We start from the raw sequence: 21702 nt of genomic DNA, 5'->3' as shown, positions 1-21702 counted from the left end.
TCTTTATCAACCTGTTTGAATGATCTAAGAAAATTGGAGGAGGACAACTGACCTATAAATTTTGAAAAACTGTCTTTTACTTTGTGCCTTCTTTAAAAATAAATCGAAAAATGTCTATGCATCTCAGTCCCTATGTAGGTGTATATATACACCTGGTAGGTTTTATTGGTAGGAGCTACTACTTTTTACTTTTTTTTACTGATTGAATTGAAATATTTTGCTGATTAGGCAAAACATTAAAACGAATGTAATTACAACTGTTTGTCAAAAAAATAAAGAAAAACGCTTCTCTTTTATGAATTAGTGCATGGGGGAATTGTATTTTGCTTCCACCAGCGAGACTTCCTGACCTATAAAACCAAATTAGATTATAGGTTTATTTTGTATACCTAAAAATTCATGTTTTTCTTTTCTTTTTTTTCACATTATGCTATTGCAGCGGGTATCCGACTTTTTATACTGGCGTGACCTACCAAGTCTACCAAATGGTATCTTCTTCTTCTTGGACGGTGCAATTGTATTTGCACAAAATCATTTATACCCCGCCTTTTTTCAAACATTAGCTGGTTTTGTTGTATTTTGGTGCCAGAATTAAAAAAAAAAAACTAAGGTGTTGAAGTTAGCCGACTAAAATCTGATTGTAAGTATCTTATTTATGTTGACCACCGTAGCCATCTCTGACGTGCCGACAAAACTAATTAAGTATCCCGATCAGTCATGCATAACAGAAAATTGTATGTTCTATTTACAAGGGTACATAAAATAAACCATGCTTTGTGTGATAAACTAAAATCTTTCGAAATGAATCTATAGGGGAAAAAAGGATAGGAAAAAAATAAGCATATCATTTAATTTCCCATCACACTACAATCATAATTGTGTGCTCTCTTATGACGCAAAATATTTCCCTATTCTATATATAAGATGTGCTGCCTATTTTATTACTTTTTGGGTTTTCTCATTATCAACAGTAGGTTCACGATGTCAAATATTATGCGAAAAAATCAGTAAACTATTGTAAATTGTGTTGAGCATAATTGCAACAAAAGTAATTGGATAGGGAAGAACATTGAATAGGGAACCAAATATAAATTTTGTTCCTGCATGGTTTCTGTCCCATGCATTAAATTTACTAAGGTTTCATCATTTTACCAAATTTTAGATAGGAATCCTCTCTGCAATATTTTTAGTCTAAGAATTAAGGAAAGAGTTGAGACAGTATTTTGAAAATAACTTTCGAAGCCACAGTTTGTGTCCAAGATTATTTTTTGAAAGTTCTAAGAATAACATTTTTGTTCAAAAAGGTCGTCTAACTGCGTCTCTGTATAACAAACAACTGTAACTTTGCTGCCTTGCTGTTGCTTTATTGCATTGTGAAATACGAAAGAGACAATCTGATGTGTCCTACATTTGTTTGATTAGTTTGCTATTTCATGGTGAACATTGTTATATTAGACATTATTAGTATATGAATTTTGTATCGGTTATGTTTTTGTTTATTTTTTTTTTTCCTTTTCATTTGCCTTTTGTGCAATTTAACTAATTTTTTTCATTGGATTAACTCAGATCCATCCGCGGTTTGGACTCAGGTTTCGAGGCAAAAAGATGTTCATGGGCCAAAGTGTTTTTCTCTGATCGGTTATTTCACCCTGAGCCTTCTTTTTCTCCCACACGCTTCCGAGGCAGCTGAGCTAAATTTCTCAGCTGTTAATTAGAACAAATCCAGCATTAGAAATCCGGACCGTTATAAATAAACGTTCTCACTCCAATTTTTCCGATTTACAGTAGAGAGAAAATAAACTTTAAAAATCCCTATTACTATACTAATTACTACAAATCAGAATATGGTTAAAGGTTATTTTCAAAACAATTAACTAGGCAAACATTACCTTTTTTGCCAGTGGCAATGTTGAAATTAGTCTATTACATATAATTTTCTAGGAAATTGAGTAAAGACCTTAATCATAATGTGATTTTACCAGAAATAGAAAAAAATAAATCGTACAAATCTGTTTAGTTCACCTAATTTGTTTTTATTAATTTTTTTTTTAAACAAAAGTATAAACTTAGCAAGAGCCAGAAGTCAATATCGAATATCAGGTGCAAAAATCCAGAAATGTTTTGTGTTTGTTTTGGTTTCTTGGTGGAATAAAAGATCATATGCACATATAAGCCAGAAAACATAAGTATGAGAAGTATCCGGCTCACTACTCTTCAAGGGGCTCTGATTCTTTAGTCACGAAGTCTACTGATGAACTATCGTACATGAATTTCTTATAGAAAGAATTATTGGCTGCTATTCAATAAGTATTGGTAACAGCGGTATGAGATTGATGTTTGTTTATTGATTCTCATTTGCTTATTGATACCCATTTGGATATTTAAGCCTCAGTACTTTCTTTGTTATTCCTCCTCTTTTTAGCAAGTTCACTACTCAAAACGGCTCTTCATCTTCCAAGTTTGCTATAAACTTTAAAATTCCAGAATGTTTCTCATACCAAATACAACATATATTTAGCCACGAAAAGCTATGGTATCTACGCATCGTTTGGTCCACATCTATTAAAAAGAAAATTCGCTCCAGTCAAGTGGTTCTTCTTTCTTCATTTCATGTGTAACCATTGGAAATTTACCTCTGGCACACGAAACAACGTCGGCCCAGGTTCTTAGGATTCTGACAGGGATATCAGATGTTTTCTTTGCCCGTTTGATTCGAGCATGGTCACTGTCACACATAGTGGATCTGATCTAGGTCTGTTTTTTTTCTCATTGATATGTGACAGGTTGCTCCCGGCTAAGTGAGATGTGTACTAAGAAAATGTAGTCGACTCAAACATATTTCTTTTTTTAGCCATAGGTGTCAGAATAAAATGTCACAGTTTCTAAATGCTCAGCAGGATTAGAGAGGCTGAGGATAAAGCATGATGCCACCTCACTAGCCCTTTTGTCCTCTTTTGTTTCATGCCAGAGTTAGTTACAGGATCGTGTTTCTTTATGAGAGATAACATGAACTGTGACACTTCCTGCAAACATTTTGTTTTTAACTTGGTCATCTGACAAATAATACACAAAATGATTGGGCTTTTTCTAAGATTTTCTCCTTTCTTTATTGAATGCTTTAGAATTTGGTTTGCATTATAATATGAGGCAGATCTGTCGCAGCATTTTGTCTGCACTGTCCCAGAATGACATAAACAAATCTTTTCGGACATTGTCAGTTATTCTTTGCTTACAATGTAGTTTACAGTCTTTTAGACTCTCAGACTTTCTGGTGTCATAGTTTTTGTATTTATAGCTTGTATACCCCTTTCCTGAATGCACAAGCTTCTTTCTCTCCACACGAGTGATGCCTTTCGGTTTCCTTCCTCTTCTATCTGGTTTTTAGATTCTTTTGTCAGGGTGAGTAATGATACATCTTGGTTCTTTTTCAAACCCCGTTCCTTCAGATGCTTCGAATGATGAAACATTCCTTCAAATTCAAATTCCTTCAATGATGGCCCGGAGAGCAGTCCTCTTGCCCATAGCAAACTATACATATTATGATGATGTAATTTTCAGGGATCTCCAATTATAAGAAATCCTTTAACCCTTGCGTTAGAAAGTTTTTTTTAAATCCAAAGATCCTGAATGCTTGGTATAGCAAGTTGTATTGAAATATTGGTATATTTAAGAATGTCATTTACTGGCAAATAATACAATTGGTGGAAAGAAATAATTAGCAGTCACATCAGAAGTATCTTGATTGGTCAATGGTTAGCTAATGAGAATCCAAATAAGAAAAAATATGAGGATACAGAACCAAACCAAAATAGCAGCAGAATAGCAATTTCAGAAGTCTGAATGGCCAGAGGCACTCAGTGGGAGAGGAATCCATTCTACATATTACACATTTTTTCACAGAGCAAATGAAAAAATATAGATCACTCCTAACTACTTGCCTCAGATAGCAGCACCTTGGCATGTTATTGCAATTTCCGAGTTTTTTAGGTGTTGTGTACATCTTTAGGCCATCACCACCAGATCAAACCCAGGTCACAATCTGGTAGGGCAAACGTTCTCCCAACTCTGTTTGGTTTCTTGAGCTAGACAGCTGGCTGAGACACTTATAATCTGCTTGATACCATGCTCACACAACAAGATGAAGCACTAACCTGTGATGTTTACATAAGCGAAATCTCTTGAAATGTTTGACTAACGTCTTTTTCTTCACAGCAGTACTGATGATGCAAATGAAACCAGATTTGGTCAGTCCTACTTTTTTAAATCATGAAAATGCAAAAATATGTTCAGTCTGGGGAAGAGGGTCGGTGTACGTGGACAAAATACGTTTATGCCTTATTACAAATGGTTGAAATAGGACTCTATACGTAAATGCAGAATCTCTAGCTTCGATACTAATGGACTAAAAAAAACTTCTAAAATATAGCAATCGACGCAAAAAACAAATATTTCTAGATGGTAATCATAATTATATTTCGCAAAAAAGTGGACTGAATACGCTTGTGCATACCATTACAGATTTTGTCTTCATTTCACTATCTTAAACAGGCTTCTCTGTGCCAAACGGATTGTTTCAAAGAATCAGAAACCTCCCTAGAAAATAGTTCTGTATTTGAGTCGCGAAAATTGTGGAAGGAAATACAAAATAGCCGGGCTATAAGGAGATGCAGGAACAAAGTGACCAACATGCACTAAATTTTCTCTTGTGCAACTTAGTCAAAATACTTCTGTTAAATTAATTTAATTATGATTAGTAGATGCAACCAAGAACTTATGCAAGATGACCAACAAACTATGCAGTAAACACGTAACTGATAAGTTTTGGGTAGCCCAGTCCGTGAAGCCACTCGTCGGTAAGCTAGTCAGTGAACCCACGAGCACCTGGGGTGATAGCGCTTTTTATGGCATGATTACTGATATGTTTTGCATTTTAGCTGCTGACACTTGTTACTATCCTGTAGGTGATAATAAGTTCTTCATACGACGTTAACAGCATTTTTGCTTTATTGATCACTCGCCTTAATACCCAAAATTTCCGATGAAAGGCCTAACGTCAAAAATCAGCTATGAAACCATTCTCAACAAATTATACTGAAACCTTCTTCTAAAGTGTACGATTTCGTCTCTTGTGGCACAATTTCAGTTGAAGAAGTTGGATGAAAATCTTCATTGACAACTTGGCAACGTTGAAAAGGTAAAAAGTGAAAATTTGAAAGCCCTTAGGTAGGTAAAAGTATTTTACCATCTCTATATATACCAATTAAGAATATATATTTGCACATTAGGGGGAGGGGTGTAAATTTTATTTCTGATGCAAGTAAGAGGTAATTTTAAACATTACCGCTACCCCTAATGTGCAAATATATAGGCTATACCCTGATTTGGTATATGTAGGGGTATAATTAATTTGCAGCAAAAGTGATTATTATATTTGAATGGAGCATAAAAAATGTATTGAGTGGTATTTTTACTTTATTCATAAGTGAATAATATGAACAACAAAAAAATTAGGCATAGGCCTACCCTTCATTGTTTTAGTCTATCTTGCAGGTGCCTGTCTATCCCAATAATTATAGGCTCTGCCTTTTTCAATCCTAGTCTCCAACTGTCCACCGTCTAAATAATACCAACTTTCCGCAGATTGATGAAGCCGATATGAGAACAGTTGATCTAATAGTGGCAGAGAGAATTGAGATAATAGAAACAATAAATCCATTAGCCCTAGCTGATATTACAACCTTATCACCAAACAGGGTAAAGTTCTACAAAATCATATTATTGAGTTAGGACTAAAGTGAATAAACCATTTTATGCCTTTTTTTCTGATGATTACAAATATAATAATCATTTATATCGAAAATTAATTTCAGCCCCCCCCCCCTATAAAGGCCAATTCAGGGGTAGGTTTGGTTAGGTATAGCCTATATAGGGGGGGGGATGTAATTCATTTCCAATAGAAATGATTATTATATTCATAATTAGCATAAAAAAAAGGCATCAAATGGTGTATTTACTTTAGTCCTAACTCAATAATATGATTTCATAGAACTTTACCCCAAACAGGAATGCTTTGGTGAAAAGACCAAGAATCCCCAACTTTTGAGAATGTAGAGTTCCCTTAAAAAAGAGAAACAATTATCACAAAGCTATTGGTTAAGGAACAATCATGCCAGGATTTGTGCTTAGGCCTGCTCTAGTGGCCCACAATGCCAAGAGGTGCAAGAAAAAATACTGGTCAATATTTTTCTTAACAAATACTTGACTGATGTGTATTAATGTCTAAGTGCCAGATACACTTTACTGCTATGCTACCTATTCATAGAAAAGTGATTTTAAAACAACATAGGAATTCTCTAGCCACTTGTAAGCTGCCAGATGTCTCCCAAAGAATGGTAGCTGAGATCTTGATATCACCTCTCTATTGCAATACTTTTTGTTGGCCCATTACTCATTAGTTGCCTTCTGTTTAGGGCTTCTAATTTCCCCAGATTTTTGGGGATTTCCCTGTAAATCTCTGTATCTCCTCAAAAAAAGAAATTCCTTGGGCTGTTTGGTGCAAAATATTAAATCCAGCCCTGGAACAATATCCATCATAATCCTTCTAATCAGATCTAAATGTAATGCCTGGTATATTTTGAATTTTGGCAGTTTGTCAGGCTAAAGAGAGCCCAAAAGCTAATGACAATATTATAGCCAGAGACATATTAAAGACACTAGAAAATGTGAGTTTCAATTCCTATGTTCAAAAGACAGGATCCAAATCACAATTTAATGTCAAACAAAAGTGCCATAACAAAAATACTCAACTTGGAAGAAATATATAAAATATCAGTTGAAGCTACCCAAAGGAAAAGAAGTATTAGAGAAGTAGCCTAATCAAAGGTTTCTCAAAATACTATACTGATAAAAATATTCTGGCAAGCCTGCAAAGCTAAGTAGAAATTGTTCAAGTGAAAATATTTTATATATTTGATAGGCTTGAAAAAGAAAGAACTCTAAGCCTATCAATTTGGATTTTATTCTCTGCCTCTAAGTTGCCAAGAACAGTTTTGGTTGCTGGCAAAAGCAGGGGTGTATTTCAATATCAAAGATCTCTTTTTCAATGTTTTAAATGTCAAAGTTAAAAAATTAATGCAGAGCATCTAACTCTTGAGCAATAACTCTTATTCTCAACATGTAACAAAGACCACATGTCCAAAGATTGTCCCCTGAAAGGTGACTTGGCAAAATGAAAAGGACAGTACCATTGCAAAAACAAGTTAGGAAACCACACAACAAGCTTTTCAACATGTCCAATTAAGCAGCAAAATAGGATGATGTCCAACATAGCAGATAGCAACAAATAGGAAACAAGCATGCTCATTCAACTCAAATGCACAAGCACATACATCATATGCATAAGTATTGTGCAAAGAATTCTTCAGAAACAGCTCATTAAGTCAAAAAAGTAACCATAATGCATTAGCAGCAAATATTCTCATGCCTTTTTGTTTGAGCCTTGGCTATGACACCTGAAATGTTTCAAATACAGGACAGCAGAATATATCAGTGGTCATATTCACAATAATAAACTTTAAATACTCACAGCAATGGGCAGGACAGTTAATAATATTAAGATTATAACATGGAACTTGTAATCATTTCTTAGAAACAAAAAAGAAGTCTTTCCATAATTATATTGGTGATGATAATGGCAAAATTTTCTGTATTCAGGAAATTTTGCTTCAGTATAAAATAGTTCAAAAACTATATCCTTGCAAAATACAATGAAGGACAGAGGCAGTGAACATGGAAAAAACAGTTGAAGAATTAAAAGATGGTTTACAAAGTTCACTTCCAGCTCTGGAAACATGTGCCCACAATGGTTACATTGAGTTTTCCTATAAAAAAATAGTAGCAATGTTAATCACAAATAAAAACTTGTGACAAAGCCAGTGTTATTTCTAGATGGCCAACAAATTAAGAAGGGACCAAGTTTCTGGGCTTCAAAATTGAATCTAAGCTATCTTGTATAAACAATATTAGTGATGTAAGCACAACATGCAAGAAAAGACTGAATATGATGAAAATACTTACAGGCCCTAAGCATGGAGTAAAAGCTCCTCTCCATGTGGAACTCTACTGGAAATACATTCACTTTAAAATTGAATATGGTTTGCAGATATATGGTTGTGTCAGGGATCAACTCTCTGGAAAACTTGAAACAATCTAAATTTCACCACTTTGGATTGCCTTTGGAGCTAGGAAAACAACAACAAAATTTTTGCACAGTGAGGTTAGAGTACCATTAATTCCAACTTGTATGAAAACTTAAGCACCACACTATTTTCAAAAGATTTTGATCAGTGATTGTAATGCTATTAAAATCAGAACCATTAAGACTGGTAAAAAACTTAAAACTAATCCAGCTAGAAAAAGGAATAAGCAGTATTGTATGGAATTTGCTCTTTCACTGTTACAAGAAGTAAATGCTAGACTGAACTTAACAATGGCATTGGATATTTTTATTGTGATACAAATTCTTCCCTGGACATTGAAAACATGAAGTACTGAACTTCCTGCATTCAAAAATACACATGCACCTCTTACATTTAAGAAATGTGCAGACTCCTAATGCAAGTATTGTATCCTAGTGTTCACTGATGGTTCAAAGGACAATCAGGGAGTGGGTTTGGCCTATTTAATACCTACTTTGTAAATAAGCAAAAAGTGTTGTCTCCCCCATTCTCTTCAGTTTCAGGCAGAGTGTATTGTAATTCAAACTGCCATAAATGTAATTATAAGTTACATCCAAAAGTATGCACCATACCAATGCAGATAAATCATGCTACTTGGAATTGTGAACATTCATTAACAATAATTGAACTTATATTGGAATTTCTTTGAAAGACTGATAAACTCAGAAATGTGTAGTGATGTATCTATAAAATTGTGCCTAACATTGTCCTTTAATTTACTGTAGTTGGGAGTTTACTAGAAATTTAAGTAAGAGAATTAACACCACAAGAAATATGGCCATAAGGGCCTTGAAGATGAGAAGTGACATCAATTCAAATTAAAAAGGTATTTAATTTGCGAGCTGGTTGAAAGACTATTGCACAATTTAGTATGCCTTTTAACTATCTACAAATATACCCTGACCCCCCTCCCCCCGAATTGGGGGCCAAATATAGAGGCAGGCTAAAAAAGGGGGTGGGGGGGGGGGTAAGTATAGCCTATACAGGATTCCATAACTGACATAGGGGCAAGATGAATATCCTACCTAATTGATTCCTTTTTTCCGCTTTTTTAAAATATAATAATTAATTCATTTTCAGATGTATGTCCCCCATGGTGGTCTTATATTTAGCTCTAATAGCCTAATGTATTTCTTCATTACTTCAACTGAGTTGTACATTACAGCTCCTGTATTAAATCAGTTATCTTCTCAGTAGCCAAAACAAATTTTGGCTACTAATGGAAAGAAAAATGATAATCTGATTAGAAAAAAATGTATTTTGGCTACTAATATAAATATAATAATTAGTTCATTTGCAGATGTATGTCCCCCATGGTGGTCTTATATTTAGCTATAATAGCCTAATGTATTTCTTCATTACTTCAACTGAGTTGTACATTACAGCTCATATATTAAATCAGTTATCTTCTCTGTAGCCAAAACAAATTTTTGCTACTAATGGAAAGAAAAATGATAATCTGATTAGAAAAAAAAAATGTATATTGTAAAGTAAAAATTTTATTGTTTTAATCTTTACATTAGTTTTTCTATATCCTATTCCCTGGGCTGTATTTGGGACCCGAAGGGGGAGGGTGGGGGTGCACTCACAAGTGAACTGATTATTATGTTTGAAAAGAGCGTAGCCTAAAAAAGGAATCAAATAATGTGTTCACCTTGCCCCTATGTCAGTTATGTAATCTTGTGTATATTTACATACAAAATTACTGATTTTTTTTTCTGTTTTCTTAAGTTAGCTTTGTTTTCTTCTTTTAGCATTGTGGAGTAATTGTTGGTTCACAATGCTTGCATTACCTCAATTGCACTTGTAAGTGACAAGGCAAAACTGCACCTGTAGACATCACTGTGGGTGATGATTTTGGCACAATAATTGGATAAACTAAACACATGATTTCCTCAAAAAATATCCACAATGATGTTTGATGTTGACTAGACATTTGTCAAGCTCTGCAATATAACCGATAATTAGCAGCTACCATCAAGGTGTGTCCCAAGTCTGCAGTATGCATACACCAATGGTCTGAAGTTGAAGCTACAGCACAACAGCAACTTTGGATGAAGTGTGGCCAGTTGGTAGAGTACGGTATGGCAAGTTGCAGTGTGCCATTAATGGTCTAGTTTTGCCCAATGCCACCCACTGTACTTACCTTAAATTACCTTAAATTGCATCTTCTAGAAACTAAGGTTGAAGAACCTCTAGATGTCACCAGGTAATGTTGACTCAATATTCATGCCACAGTTCATGAGTGGATCATCACTATATACATATATACAGGACAGTTTGGTTTCATTGTTGGGTGTCACTAGATGTATTGCTGACCAGACGTGTTTGAGGGCTAAAAGGGCAGGTGTCTCAGGCAGTGCAAGCTCTGCAATTTAAACCTGCTTGGTAGCGGCCACCCTCCAGATATATGCCTGGCCTGCGCCAGCCATTACCTGGGCAGTTTAAAGTTGAGGCCACTGCACAACAGCAACTTTGGATGAGTGTGCCAGGTGGTAGAGGGTGACAAGTGGTAGTTTGCATACAGTGCCATAACTAAGCATTTTCACCTAGTAGACCCTGCTGAATGATACTGGTTTGTCCCACTGAGTTTTCCATGACTTGCTGCTCCAATCATGGTCAACACCAATCTTGAAGATGTCAACTGATCTGGCAGACATGTTAGATCTGCTGAGTGAGTTCCACAGTGGAACAACGCGATCGGTGAAGAAGTTGAACTTCTCATGCATTCTGCTAAATTTTTGATGCAGTTTTTTAGGGTTTCCTTGTGTTCTGGTGTATTCACTGTGATCAAAAACAAGCTTAATGGTGTCACTGGTCATCATCTTAAATGTGGGGTTGACATTTCCTCTCTTTCTACAGTATGTTAGGATAGTCAGGTCAAGCTTTTCTAGCTGTTGCTTGTAGGAGATTTGTTGTTTGGCAAAAGGAACCTTGGTTGCTATATGCTGGACCTTTTCAAGTATCTCGATGTCATAGTTAAAGTGCGGGTTGGCAACTGTCATGCCAAACTCAAGATGGCGATGAACAAGGGCTGTGTAAAGCTTCTTGATAACTCTTGGTTGGTGACTTGTCACTGAATGCTTGATCAAACCAAGGACCTTGTTTGCCTTAGCTGCTTGGTCCCAACAGTGACTATGAAGTTTAAGCTTATTGTCAATGGTTACCCCACGACCACACTCTTCCTTGGCACTCTGAATTGGGTATATCAGCACCTGTAGAGCCAACCATGTCATAACTATGGCACAGGTTGTTTGGACCAAGATGCAGTGCTTTGCATTTGCATGGGTTGAAGCAGAGCGTCCAGGTTGTTGCCCACAGACAGAAGTTGTTGAGATCTTCTTGTTGAGAGGAACAATTTTCTGTTGAGGCTGCTGAACCAAATGGTTTGGAACCGTCTGCATACAGTGCCAAGTCATTCTTGACCACTTCAGGAGTGTCATTTGCGTAGAGGTTAAACAGTGTTGGGCCTAGTTTGATCCCTTAGGGGACACCACACTTAATGTTAACTGGTGTGGAATAGATGAGGTCACCTCTTTCATCATATACAGTAAAAATTTGGATTCTGCCAGATAGGAAGCTGTACTGGGCAACATCATTGTCTATCTGATATACTGACAGCTTGATCATCAGGTAGCGGTGAGACATTTTATTAAAGGCCTTAGTTTCATCCAGGAGGAATATGTTAACTGGAAACCCCTGTTCCAGTAGATCAGTTATGGATTCATAAGCTGGTATTAGATTTGTTTTGATAGACATGCCTTTTCTGAAGCCATGCTGACCACCAAAAAGAAGGCAATTCTTGGTCATATGCACTATGATTGCATCAATGGCTATCCCTTCAATAAGTTTGGCCACAGCCAAGGTCAGGCTAATGGTTTGGTAATTCAGGCTGGGTTCTAGATCCTTTCTTTAATATCAGAGTAATTATGTCTGTCCACCAATCTGAAGGTAGGCTATTAGTCTGAAGGGCCGGCTTGAATAGCAAACAGAGCGGCTCGGCTACTATATCTGCAAGTTCTTTAAGGAGCCTCGGATGTATACCATCTGGGCCTTTAGCTTTGTTGGGATCTAGTTTACTCAGCCTTTTCTTAATCTCGTCCATTGTGACGTAAATTTTTGGCAATGGGTTCTCGACCACCCTGGGGAACGGCATTGTGGCTCCTCAGTGGGGTCCACTGAGAGGTTGGATGCAAATGTGTTGTTCAGCAAATTTGCCATGTCCTCAGGATCTTCCAGCTTTTTTCCTTCAGGGTGACCAGGAATCGAATAGTTTGCCTGTTCTTATCTTTAGCAGATATGTATCTCCAGAACCTGTTTGGGTTGTCTTTGATGTTCAGTGCCAAGTTATCTTCATAGTCTGCTATGAAGTGCCTAGACAGTTGCCTCAGTTTATTCCTTGCTCCTGCAAAGCTATCCCAATGGTGTGTGCATTTGCATTGAAAAATTCTTCGTCTTACTGTTCATAGCCCTTTTAATAGGCCAGTTCAGGTGTGGCAATGTTTTGGTGCCATCACAAATGAAATTGAAATGCATGTCCTCTCAGCTTGGAGCAGAGTGTTCTTGAAATTTTGCCAGGCTAGCTCAATATCTCCCTCGACAATCACTTGGTTCAATTCTACTGGCCGTATTATCTCCCTGATTTTCGTATAGTTGGTGTAAGTTCATTTAGTACAATTGTTTGTTGACTAAGCAGCAAGTCATGGCAGATACAGACGTGGTCGCTGGTACCAATGGGAGGGAGGTACTCTGTGTTCACTAACAATCCTGGGTCGTTAGTGATTATCAAATCTAGTAGGGATGGCGTCTGGTTATTCTTATACCGGTTCAGTTGGTCTATTACCTGATATAGGCTATTGCTACTCAAATATAACTTAAATTTGGGAGATTTCCAGTCTAACTTGCATGGTTTATAGCATCATAGTGTTTAGGTCAGAAGAGGAGATAAACTGGACTATTGCAGTGGATAGTTTAGAAGGAAAATCTTAAACCATGATTAACATTTTATATTCCTTTGAGTTTAATTGCATTCCAGACCAAACGTCTCCAACAAATCAAAGACCAAGATTTGTCGGCTCCTTTGTCGCCCCTCTCATGTCCTTTTTCTTCTCCACAAACACTCGATGTCACTTTGGCCCAAGGACTGATCCGTAGAAGTTTCAAGCTGATTGGAAACTGAAGTTTTGTTGACCCATTTTTGAAGGCTTATGTACCCTGACCTAAAAATTTTTGTTTTACTACTTGTTCTTCTTGAACGCCAGATCTATAGATGTAAGCATAAATTTATCACCTTAGTGGGCAGCTTTTGTCCAGACCTAAAATTTATTTCTGCTTTAAGGTCCCCTTTGGCAGGGTACTTATGGATGTAGCTTTCAAGTTGTTTGATTATTGCTTTTTTTTTTCTTTTACTTTAGTAACTGGACTTTAGTGTCTTGACAGAGTTCGCAGCAATATTTATGTTCTTTTTGTATTGCTGCTGGAATTTTCATTCTTCCAGTATTTCTTCCAATTCATTGATTCTCTGTTTGTTAGTTTACGCGTATCAGATGTGGGATACGACAAGGTTTTGGTAATTTTTTTGTTTTGGCAGTACTTTGCTATCTTTCAGTCTCTAAAATACACCTCACTGCTTGCCTAGAAATGTTCACATTGTCTTCCAAAGTGAATTCAACATGTCCCTAGTCCCTACATATGGCATTGCTGCTGTTTGTTTGCTATGAAGATAATAAAATTTTTAAGATTTGTTACTCAAATAGGCTTTTTTTTTCTTCTAAAGGATTTGTATATCGGGATAAACGTTTGAGACTCTGCTGTGACTTTATTATAGGTTTTATTTTCACTGCATAGCTAAGGAAACAAATTCATGTTTTTTCATCCAAATAATAAAATTAATTGTCATTTTTCTTAACATACTCTACATTTCTTTAGTAGAATAAAGGAAATGTGTACCATTATACGAAAGAAGTTTAATTGTTTAGGGAAATTTTTGAAGATTAATCTGTGTATTTTTTTAAAACTTAAATAGAAAAATGTGATTTATCATTTTCTTGAGCATTTAGTGTACATTTTTTTGTAGAATTTAGGGAATGTGAAGCATTGTATAAAAGAAGTTTAGTTGTTTATGGAAATTTTGAACAACATTTTATGCTAATTCAAAAATATAATATGATCTTCTCTATCACTGAGTTTTTTTCAATCTTTTATGTTGAGTTTTCCTTCTGTAGATTTTTTGTTATTTCAATAAAATTAGTAGCCTACGTGGTAACCATGGATTTAAGAAAATTTAAAAATTGCAGTGTGGAACTCAGAATACTAGACTCAGATATTTTAGTTCATACTATTGGCTGTAAACAGCGTTGAAGTTTTATTTTTTCTTCTCAAGTAATGTCATGCATAGTAATTAATTTCAATTACCTAAGTCTTTAATTATATGGTACTTGAGGCTGCATGGTATTGCATATTATATTAGTGATGGTGAATTTTCTGTTTGGTCTTTTAGGTGCGGAATTTTTATCTTGTTGAATTTTACTTTCAAATTGGTTGGAAATAAATCTCAAAATGATCACCTTTCAAATATTGACAACACTTCGAAGAAATAATAATTTACTTCTCAACATTGGAAGAATTCCGTTTGTTTTATCGTCTCGCAGCGCTTCATCAACGTTTGACCGTAGACTATTCAAAATATTAGAAAAACGTTCACACGAATGTGATGGAGTTACAAAAAGCAAAATTGACAATTTGATGTCCATTTGGACCAAATATGAAGAAGATGAAAAAGAACTTCAGTCAATGGAAGGCAGGTGAATAATTCAAGCTTTTTATAGACTTTATTGGCTATTCTAGTACATGAATGATTTGATAATGTAAATTACGAAAGGAACTTCGATTATTGCAAAAAAAATGCAATTTTTGTTGTGTGCTGCAAAAATGCCAACATTTTTGTAAAATGCTATTGCTTGTGATGTGAGTTTTTGCCTGAAATCAAAGTATCTGTTTTTTCCCAAGTTTTGTGGTTGTAGGCTTGCAATATAAATAATCATTTCTGTTTTTTCAAAAATATTTAATATTGAATGTGAGAATCCAAAACGACAATTTTTCATAATTTGAATCCCAATTTTTATTGTATTCATTAAAAATATGAAGAATCGTCTTGACAAAACTATTAGTTGATAGCTTTTAAGGAACAACAACAACCAGTAGCACTACGTGGGACAACCGGGATTTTTCAGAAGGGAGGCGGAGTCAAAGAATCAAGATTTTCTTGGGTGCATAGGGGGAAATGCAGTAAAACTTCAATTTCCTGCTTTCGACATATTTTTAAAACAGTTTACAGCTTTAAGGAAGAGGATCTCTAGCCCCCCTGGTTGTACCTACAGATTTTCTTTAAGGGTGTGTGCAGAAATTTTTTCTTGTTTTGTTAGTTATTTAGCTCTTTGTTTCTTCTTATAGTTAGTGTTAGAAGAATATATTTTCACTCAAATACAAACCATAGAATATGGATTCCTCTTTCTGAAAGATTTTCTCTTTTTAGCATATTTATTTTCATGAGAGATACATAAGCTTACAATCGTGCTTTGCCTGCTGGTGATAGCATGCTCAAGTTTGAGCATGCAAAAAGTCAATATCTGTCTGCAGACAAGTTTGAGCTTGTAAGAAGCCAATTTCTGCCTGCAGATTGGCTGATTTACATGTTAGTTTATTAACTGTCTTCCTAGAAGGGCTATCTAATACTAGTAGTTCACTTGAGTGTTTTGAAGACCTATCATGATTGTATTGTAATTCTTTATACTATGCATATTATTTATATTATATGTAAGTCCAGCAAAAAAATCTAGAAGAAAAAACACCAAAAGAGTTCAGTTTCAGCAAAAGAAAGTGAAATATGAAAGAGAAGAGTTGCTATTTGTTATTAAACTAAAATGAAGGGAAAAACAATCATAATCCTGTTTTAAACCTGTCCCTGAATTACTGCCTAAACCAGCTCTAAAGTATACCTAGACTCAAATGCACCATTGGTAAGAGAAAGACATAGAGTATATTCAGGAAAGGAGACTTGAAATTTACATGGCAGGATATTTTATTCTACTTAATGTAAAAGACGATGAGGGTTTTCATCTTGTATTTCAGAATAAAAAGGTAAATCGACACCCCTGTGCACAAAGTAAGACAAAAACTATGAAATTGATCAGAAGGCCCCCTCCCCCAGCTAAATTGAACAATAGTCGTCTTGTGGGCTCCTCCCTCTGAGGATCAAAATTATGTGGACCTATTGCTATGCCCAACGGTTTTTAGCAGTCCCAGCTGAGATTTATTTATGATCTATTCGTTTACTCACAGTTATTAATATGTTTCTTATATCTGTAGTATAACTAAGGTAACAAAAGGAAGTCGTTTGTGAAGTTTTGTGTGAATTTTCGTAATTTTCTCCTGTTCTATGAATTTTAAGCGGTGAAGCTTCCATTTTCTTTCATGATACTTGATGTTTTGGGTTGTGGTATTGACAAAAAAGCAAGTTTTAAAGAGTTGTTGCTTTAGGTGTTTTAAATTTGAAATATATAAAAATACTCATTTATGGGTGAGGCAATGACACAATGCGTTTCCAAGCATCCACGACATTTTATATGCTAATTAATAACTAAAAGAATACAGTTTCATGCACTGCTCTGTAATTTCTCCTTTTATAATAATATTATGACATTTTAGAAATTTTAATGTTATTTATTATTTTGTTAAACTCATTGTCGTTCCTGTTGTACTAGATAGCCTAAAATTCAACAAATTTATTTTGATACCTATTGTGGTTCTGTTGTGATTTAAGACCTTGTGTCTGTTTTAATTTAAGGCCTTCCCAGAACGCCAGGGACAAGATCAATTAATAGAAGAGAAAAAACCTAGTTAGTTTTTCAATATCTTGAAGGAGAAATTTTATCATTATTCTTGTTTCTGTTTTTGCTCTTCCAAGATCAAATTCATTTACTTGTAGATCATTTCTGTTTTATCTATTTAGTTTTCAGGGTTTAATAGTTTTACCTTAATCCCATCTTCTGCTGTCTTATTGAAAGTGAGCTAAATTTTTGTAGTTTAGCCTGTTTTGACAAGAAATATAGCTAAATTTGGCAAGATTTAGTAATTGTAATTTATATTTTTAGAAGAAATATACTGAAAAGAAACTTAATAATTATAGAAATACCAATGGAATAAGAGTGAAGCTGAAAACTGGAATCAAACTAGCAGAGATGGATTGTTTGACAGGGGTGGTAGCGAAAGGAATGTTATTGGCAATAATTGATCTTCTATTACCGGCATGACATCATTATGTCATGCCGGTTTTTTTCCGAGAATCAGCATGGTTGAAAGAAGTTGAGACAATATGTTGAAGATTTAGACCTGTTTTGTGTATTATACAGCTACTATCCTGACATGTTATTACCTTAGATTTGGTCGACCTTCTTTCTGTGCGAAATTTTACGGTTATTACGTTAATAATTTGGCTAAATTTGGCAACTGCTATATGATCGATTATGTATAGCCTAATACCATTGTTTAAGTGTATTTTAAGTAACAAAACAGCAATCCTATTTAAAAAAAACTATGCTTGGAAAAATCTTTTGTGTAAATTTTTCATTTTAGACGATGTGGAATTTGCTGAACTAGTCAAAGAGGAGAAGGATAAACTTTTCGAAAAGTTTCGGATACTGCATACAGAAGTATGTTATTTGATATATATTTTTTAAATTTTTTTTTGGTTTATGATTACAGTTACCATCTATTCAACGATTTCCTTTCTTCTTTTCCATTATTTCTTTTTTTTTTAAGTGTGGCTTCACCAAGACGAAGACTATCCTATAAGGTCAGGTCTATCCTCCAAGTTTAGCATAGCAGCATAATTATAGTCGGTAGTAGCATAATCAGAAAGAGAATTTTGATATTCATCTTGCTGAGAATTTGTTGAAATTCTCTTTAGAGTAATTTGATTGAATGTGATTATTGCGGTCTGTATTGGACCCATACTTACCAGGGCTAAATAGTGTAGGAAAACCTATGAGGTGACTAAAATGAAGTTTTCTAGGTATTTTTCTAATTAAAGATTCAGGTTAAAGCGACAAGCATTACACTTAACGGTACTTGTATTAATAAATAAAAAAAGCTAATACAAAATTTAACAACAATTAAAGATAAAAAATGACCTATTGGGAATGGTTGAGTCACCGTTGGTTGTTTCCAGCAAGCCAGTATTCTTGACGACACAACAAAGTAGTTTCGCTCTGGGTAAATTCCTTTGCTTGAAGAAATGCATGGCCACTTCATTATTAGTACATCTTTTGTGTAGAGAAATGTGCCAAGGACTCTGAAGATGTCCCTTTCTAGGAAAATGCAATAAGAACACATTAAAATACATGCAGTTGTGAATATTTGAGTCTAATGTCCTTGAATATGTGAATATAATCCTCTGGAAAAAATTGAATGATTTTTTTTTAAGTTTTTTTCTTCTTCATGTGTCAGTCAAGCAATGCTCCATTGAATGTCCTGTGTTAACCACTAAAACCTTAAAATTAGAATCCACATGAATTTAAACTAGTGAAAATATTTGTTAATGTTCTTTTCCTCTATTTACGATATGTACGGATAGCACTGGACAGCTGTATAAGCACCGTTGGTTATTCCTGCTGTTCTCTGCTTCGTTTTGTAGACTATATGTTTCCATTTTATAGATATTTTATCAGAACCGAACAACTACAAAGAAAAATTGTAACTGAACTCTAAAATCAGGGTTATGTTTGGGCTTGAGTTTGACCTATATCATTTTCTAGCTCTGGTTTAATTGAAGAAAGAATCTATTTGTCTGTGACTGAGGGAGAGAAAACGTATTTTTCTGTTAATTACGTACCCTTGTTTCAAGCCAAATATTCAGAACGTTCTGTCAAAGATTCGAAAAGGGGGCTGTGATATAGGCTGCTTAGAAATGGCAATTTCTTGTAAAAATCTGGTTGTAGTTGGTATTGACAGCAAGTAATTATTGTTAAGCCAACCAACCAGTTGACTAACCAATTGTTAACCAACGAAGTGAATTGGTTAGGCGATGTTTTGCTAGTATATCCAATAAATAAAGTTATTGATGTTTTTATAACAAACCTTTTAAAGAAAAAGACTATTTCGTATAAGCCGCTGTAAATAATATAAATTTAAATCACTGCGTCATCGGAAATGGATAAAGTGGTTAACAGTTTCCTAAATTGGACCACCGAGCAAATCCATACGATTAGACAGCTAGTAGAGAAAACTCTTGAATATAAGAGGAAGGCGTACATTGCCTTTGTCGATTTTCGATCTGCCTTCGACACTGTTGATAGGCAGTCACTATGGCTAATCCTCCAGTCTGCTGGCGTACCCACGAAAATCGTCCGTCTCCTCAAAGAGCTGTATAATAACACTGAAAGTACGGTGATCGTAAATGGACGGCCTTCTGGATATTTCAAAATTAAAAATGGTGTCCGGCAAGGATGTGCCGCTGCACCTGAGCTCTTTAACTGTGTAATAGACCATATCCTGAATAAAACACAACAGGTGCAGCCGTTCGGCATAGGCTTTGCTGGAAGAATTCTTTCAGACGTCGACTTTGCCGACGACGTAGCGCTAATATGCGAAAACATTAGTGACCTCAAAACTACACAGGAAACACTGGCCTCTGCCGCTGAGAAATTCGGTCTGAAAATAAATTGGTCGAAGACCAAGATAATGCCCGTTGAGAAAACGCCGTCCAACCCCCTGTCATCTGTGGAAATTTGTGGCCAGACTGTAGAGGTAGTCAAGCAGTTTGCCTACCTTGGTTCAATTGCCTGCTCAAACGGAAACCTAGATGCCGAAATATCAGCAAGAGCGGCAAAAGCAAACTCTGTCTTCGGTCGCCTTCTAAAAAAAGTCTTCCATAAACCCCAGATCAGCCGTCTCACCAAAGCACGAATATATTCTGCTGCGGTTGCCAGCGTTATGCTCTATTCTGCTGAGACTTGGTCGCTGACTCAGACACAGACGCTGAAGGTAGATGCCATCCAGACGAAACACCTCCGAAAAATCAAACGCTCCAGATGGCCCGACAGGGTACGCAATTCAGAAATCCTCAGGTCCTTCAAACTCCCACCCCTGTCCGAGCAGCTTGAGTCTCGCTCGCTGCGTTGGTATGGTCATCTGCTCCGTCTGCCTGCCCAAACACCCGCCCGGCTCATCTTCGATTTCAACCCAGCTGCAAACGGCTGGAGGCGTCCTAGGGGAAGACCACGCACCAGATGGGCGGACGTCATCCGTGATCGGCTTGCCTCCAGAAACATCAACCCGGCTGAAGTGACAACCCTCGCCCTGAACCGACCACTCTGGAGAAGACTGACGGCACTGACGACTGGTTCCCTCTACGCTGGCGACGCTGCCGAGCAAGAGCTTTAAGTAAGTAAGTAAATTAGATAGTTGACGTCTTCTAGAATGGATAAAGTGGTTAACAGGTTTCTAAATTGAATATGGACTTTCCAAATTAGATAGTTGACGTCTTCTGAAATGGATAAAGTGGTTAACAGGTTTCTAAATTGAATATGGACTTTCCAAATTAGATAGTTGACGTCTTCTGAAATGGATAAAGTGGTTAACAGGTTTCTAAATTGGATATGGACTTTCTAAATTAGATAGTTGACGTCTTCTGAAATGGATAAAGAGGTTAACAGGTTTTTAAATTGAATATGGACTTTCCAAATTAGATAGTTGACGTCTTCTGAAATGGATAAAGTGGTTAACAGGTTTCTAAATTGAATATGGACTTTCCAAATTAGATAGTTGAGATAGTTGTTTTGCTTAATAATAGGCCCAAAGAGTATAGGAAACTGGAAAGAGAGTGAACTCAAGTTCGTTCCAGAGACCCCCCCCCCCCAGAAGTTTAATCATAGAAACCTAACTCTCTTATCAGTTTCCTGATCAAACTTCTGCTTAGAGCAATTCATAATAGTGTTTTTGTCATAAAAACATGTTTGTAGCTTTTAATTTATTTTAATTTTTAATTCAGTTATTTAAAAAGATTTAGGGGCAAGTAAACCGAATCAATTCCTTAAAATCTTACAATGAACAATCGAAGAAATTTGAAGGTAGAAAACAAAGTTGGAAGTTCAGCGGTTAAAGGTGAGAAGATGGGGATTCAAAGCAAATAGCGCCACTGATAGTGTCGTGTCTGGGGACTTCATAAAAAAAATACAATTTCACAGGAAACTGGATATGTTGATGTAATTCATGTGCGATTCTCCAAGATTTAGGTTAAAGTATACTGTAAGTGATAAATAAACAACATTTAATTGTTTCAAGAATAATTTTAAGTTGAAGTCCATTATGGATAATGTAAGTCTAGTTTACCTTGCGAAAATATACTGGCGATGGAATTCTGCTTTCTTTATCCTCTCCTGCATTTTAAAGTACCTGAAAGGATAAG

The 21702-nt window shown here is 35.7% G+C and overlaps 2 protein-coding genes across 2 annotated transcripts in view; one reads left to right on the top strand and one right to left on the bottom strand.

The window, feature by feature from the left end:
• Positions 1 to 11720: 11720 nt before the first annotated feature.
• On the bottom strand, positions 11721 to 12047 carry LOC148944396 (uncharacterized). Its single transcript, XM_089099914.1, has one exon. The coding sequence runs from the start codon at positions 12045 to 12047 to the stop codon at positions 11721 to 11723; it is 327 nt and encodes a 108-aa protein (XP_088956040.1).
• A 2689-nt stretch (positions 12048 to 14736) lies between these two features.
• LOC148944395 (peptide chain release factor 1-like, mitochondrial) overlaps positions 14737 to 21702 on the top strand; it is a 28552-nt gene continuing 21586 nt past the window's right edge. Inside the window, exons 1-2 of the mRNA XM_089100274.1 lie at positions 14737 to 15036; positions 17871 to 17947. Of these exons, the coding sequence (XP_088956400.1) occupies positions 14796 to 15036; positions 17871 to 17947 (318 nt within the window). The 5' untranslated portion in view covers positions 14737 to 14795. The remainder of the gene's footprint in view (positions 15037 to 17870; positions 17948 to 21702) is intronic.

This window comes from Artemia sp. Qi Xiang Cuo, chromosome 14 (genome assembly GCF_049724085.1).
Source record: "Artemia sp. Qi Xiang Cuo chromosome 14, ASM4972408v1, whole genome shotgun sequence".
Classification (NCBI taxonomy): domain Eukaryota; kingdom Metazoa; phylum Arthropoda; class Branchiopoda; order Anostraca; family Artemiidae; genus Artemia; species Artemia sp. Qi Xiang Cuo.
Note: the sequence above shows the minus strand (reverse complement) of the source record. Positions and strands in the feature narration are given on the sequence as shown.

Coding starts and splice junctions, on each gene's coding strand:
- LOC148944396 (XM_089099914.1), bottom strand. CDS start 12,047: ATGACCAAGAATTGCCTTCTTTTTGGTGGTCAGCATGGCTTCAGAAAA.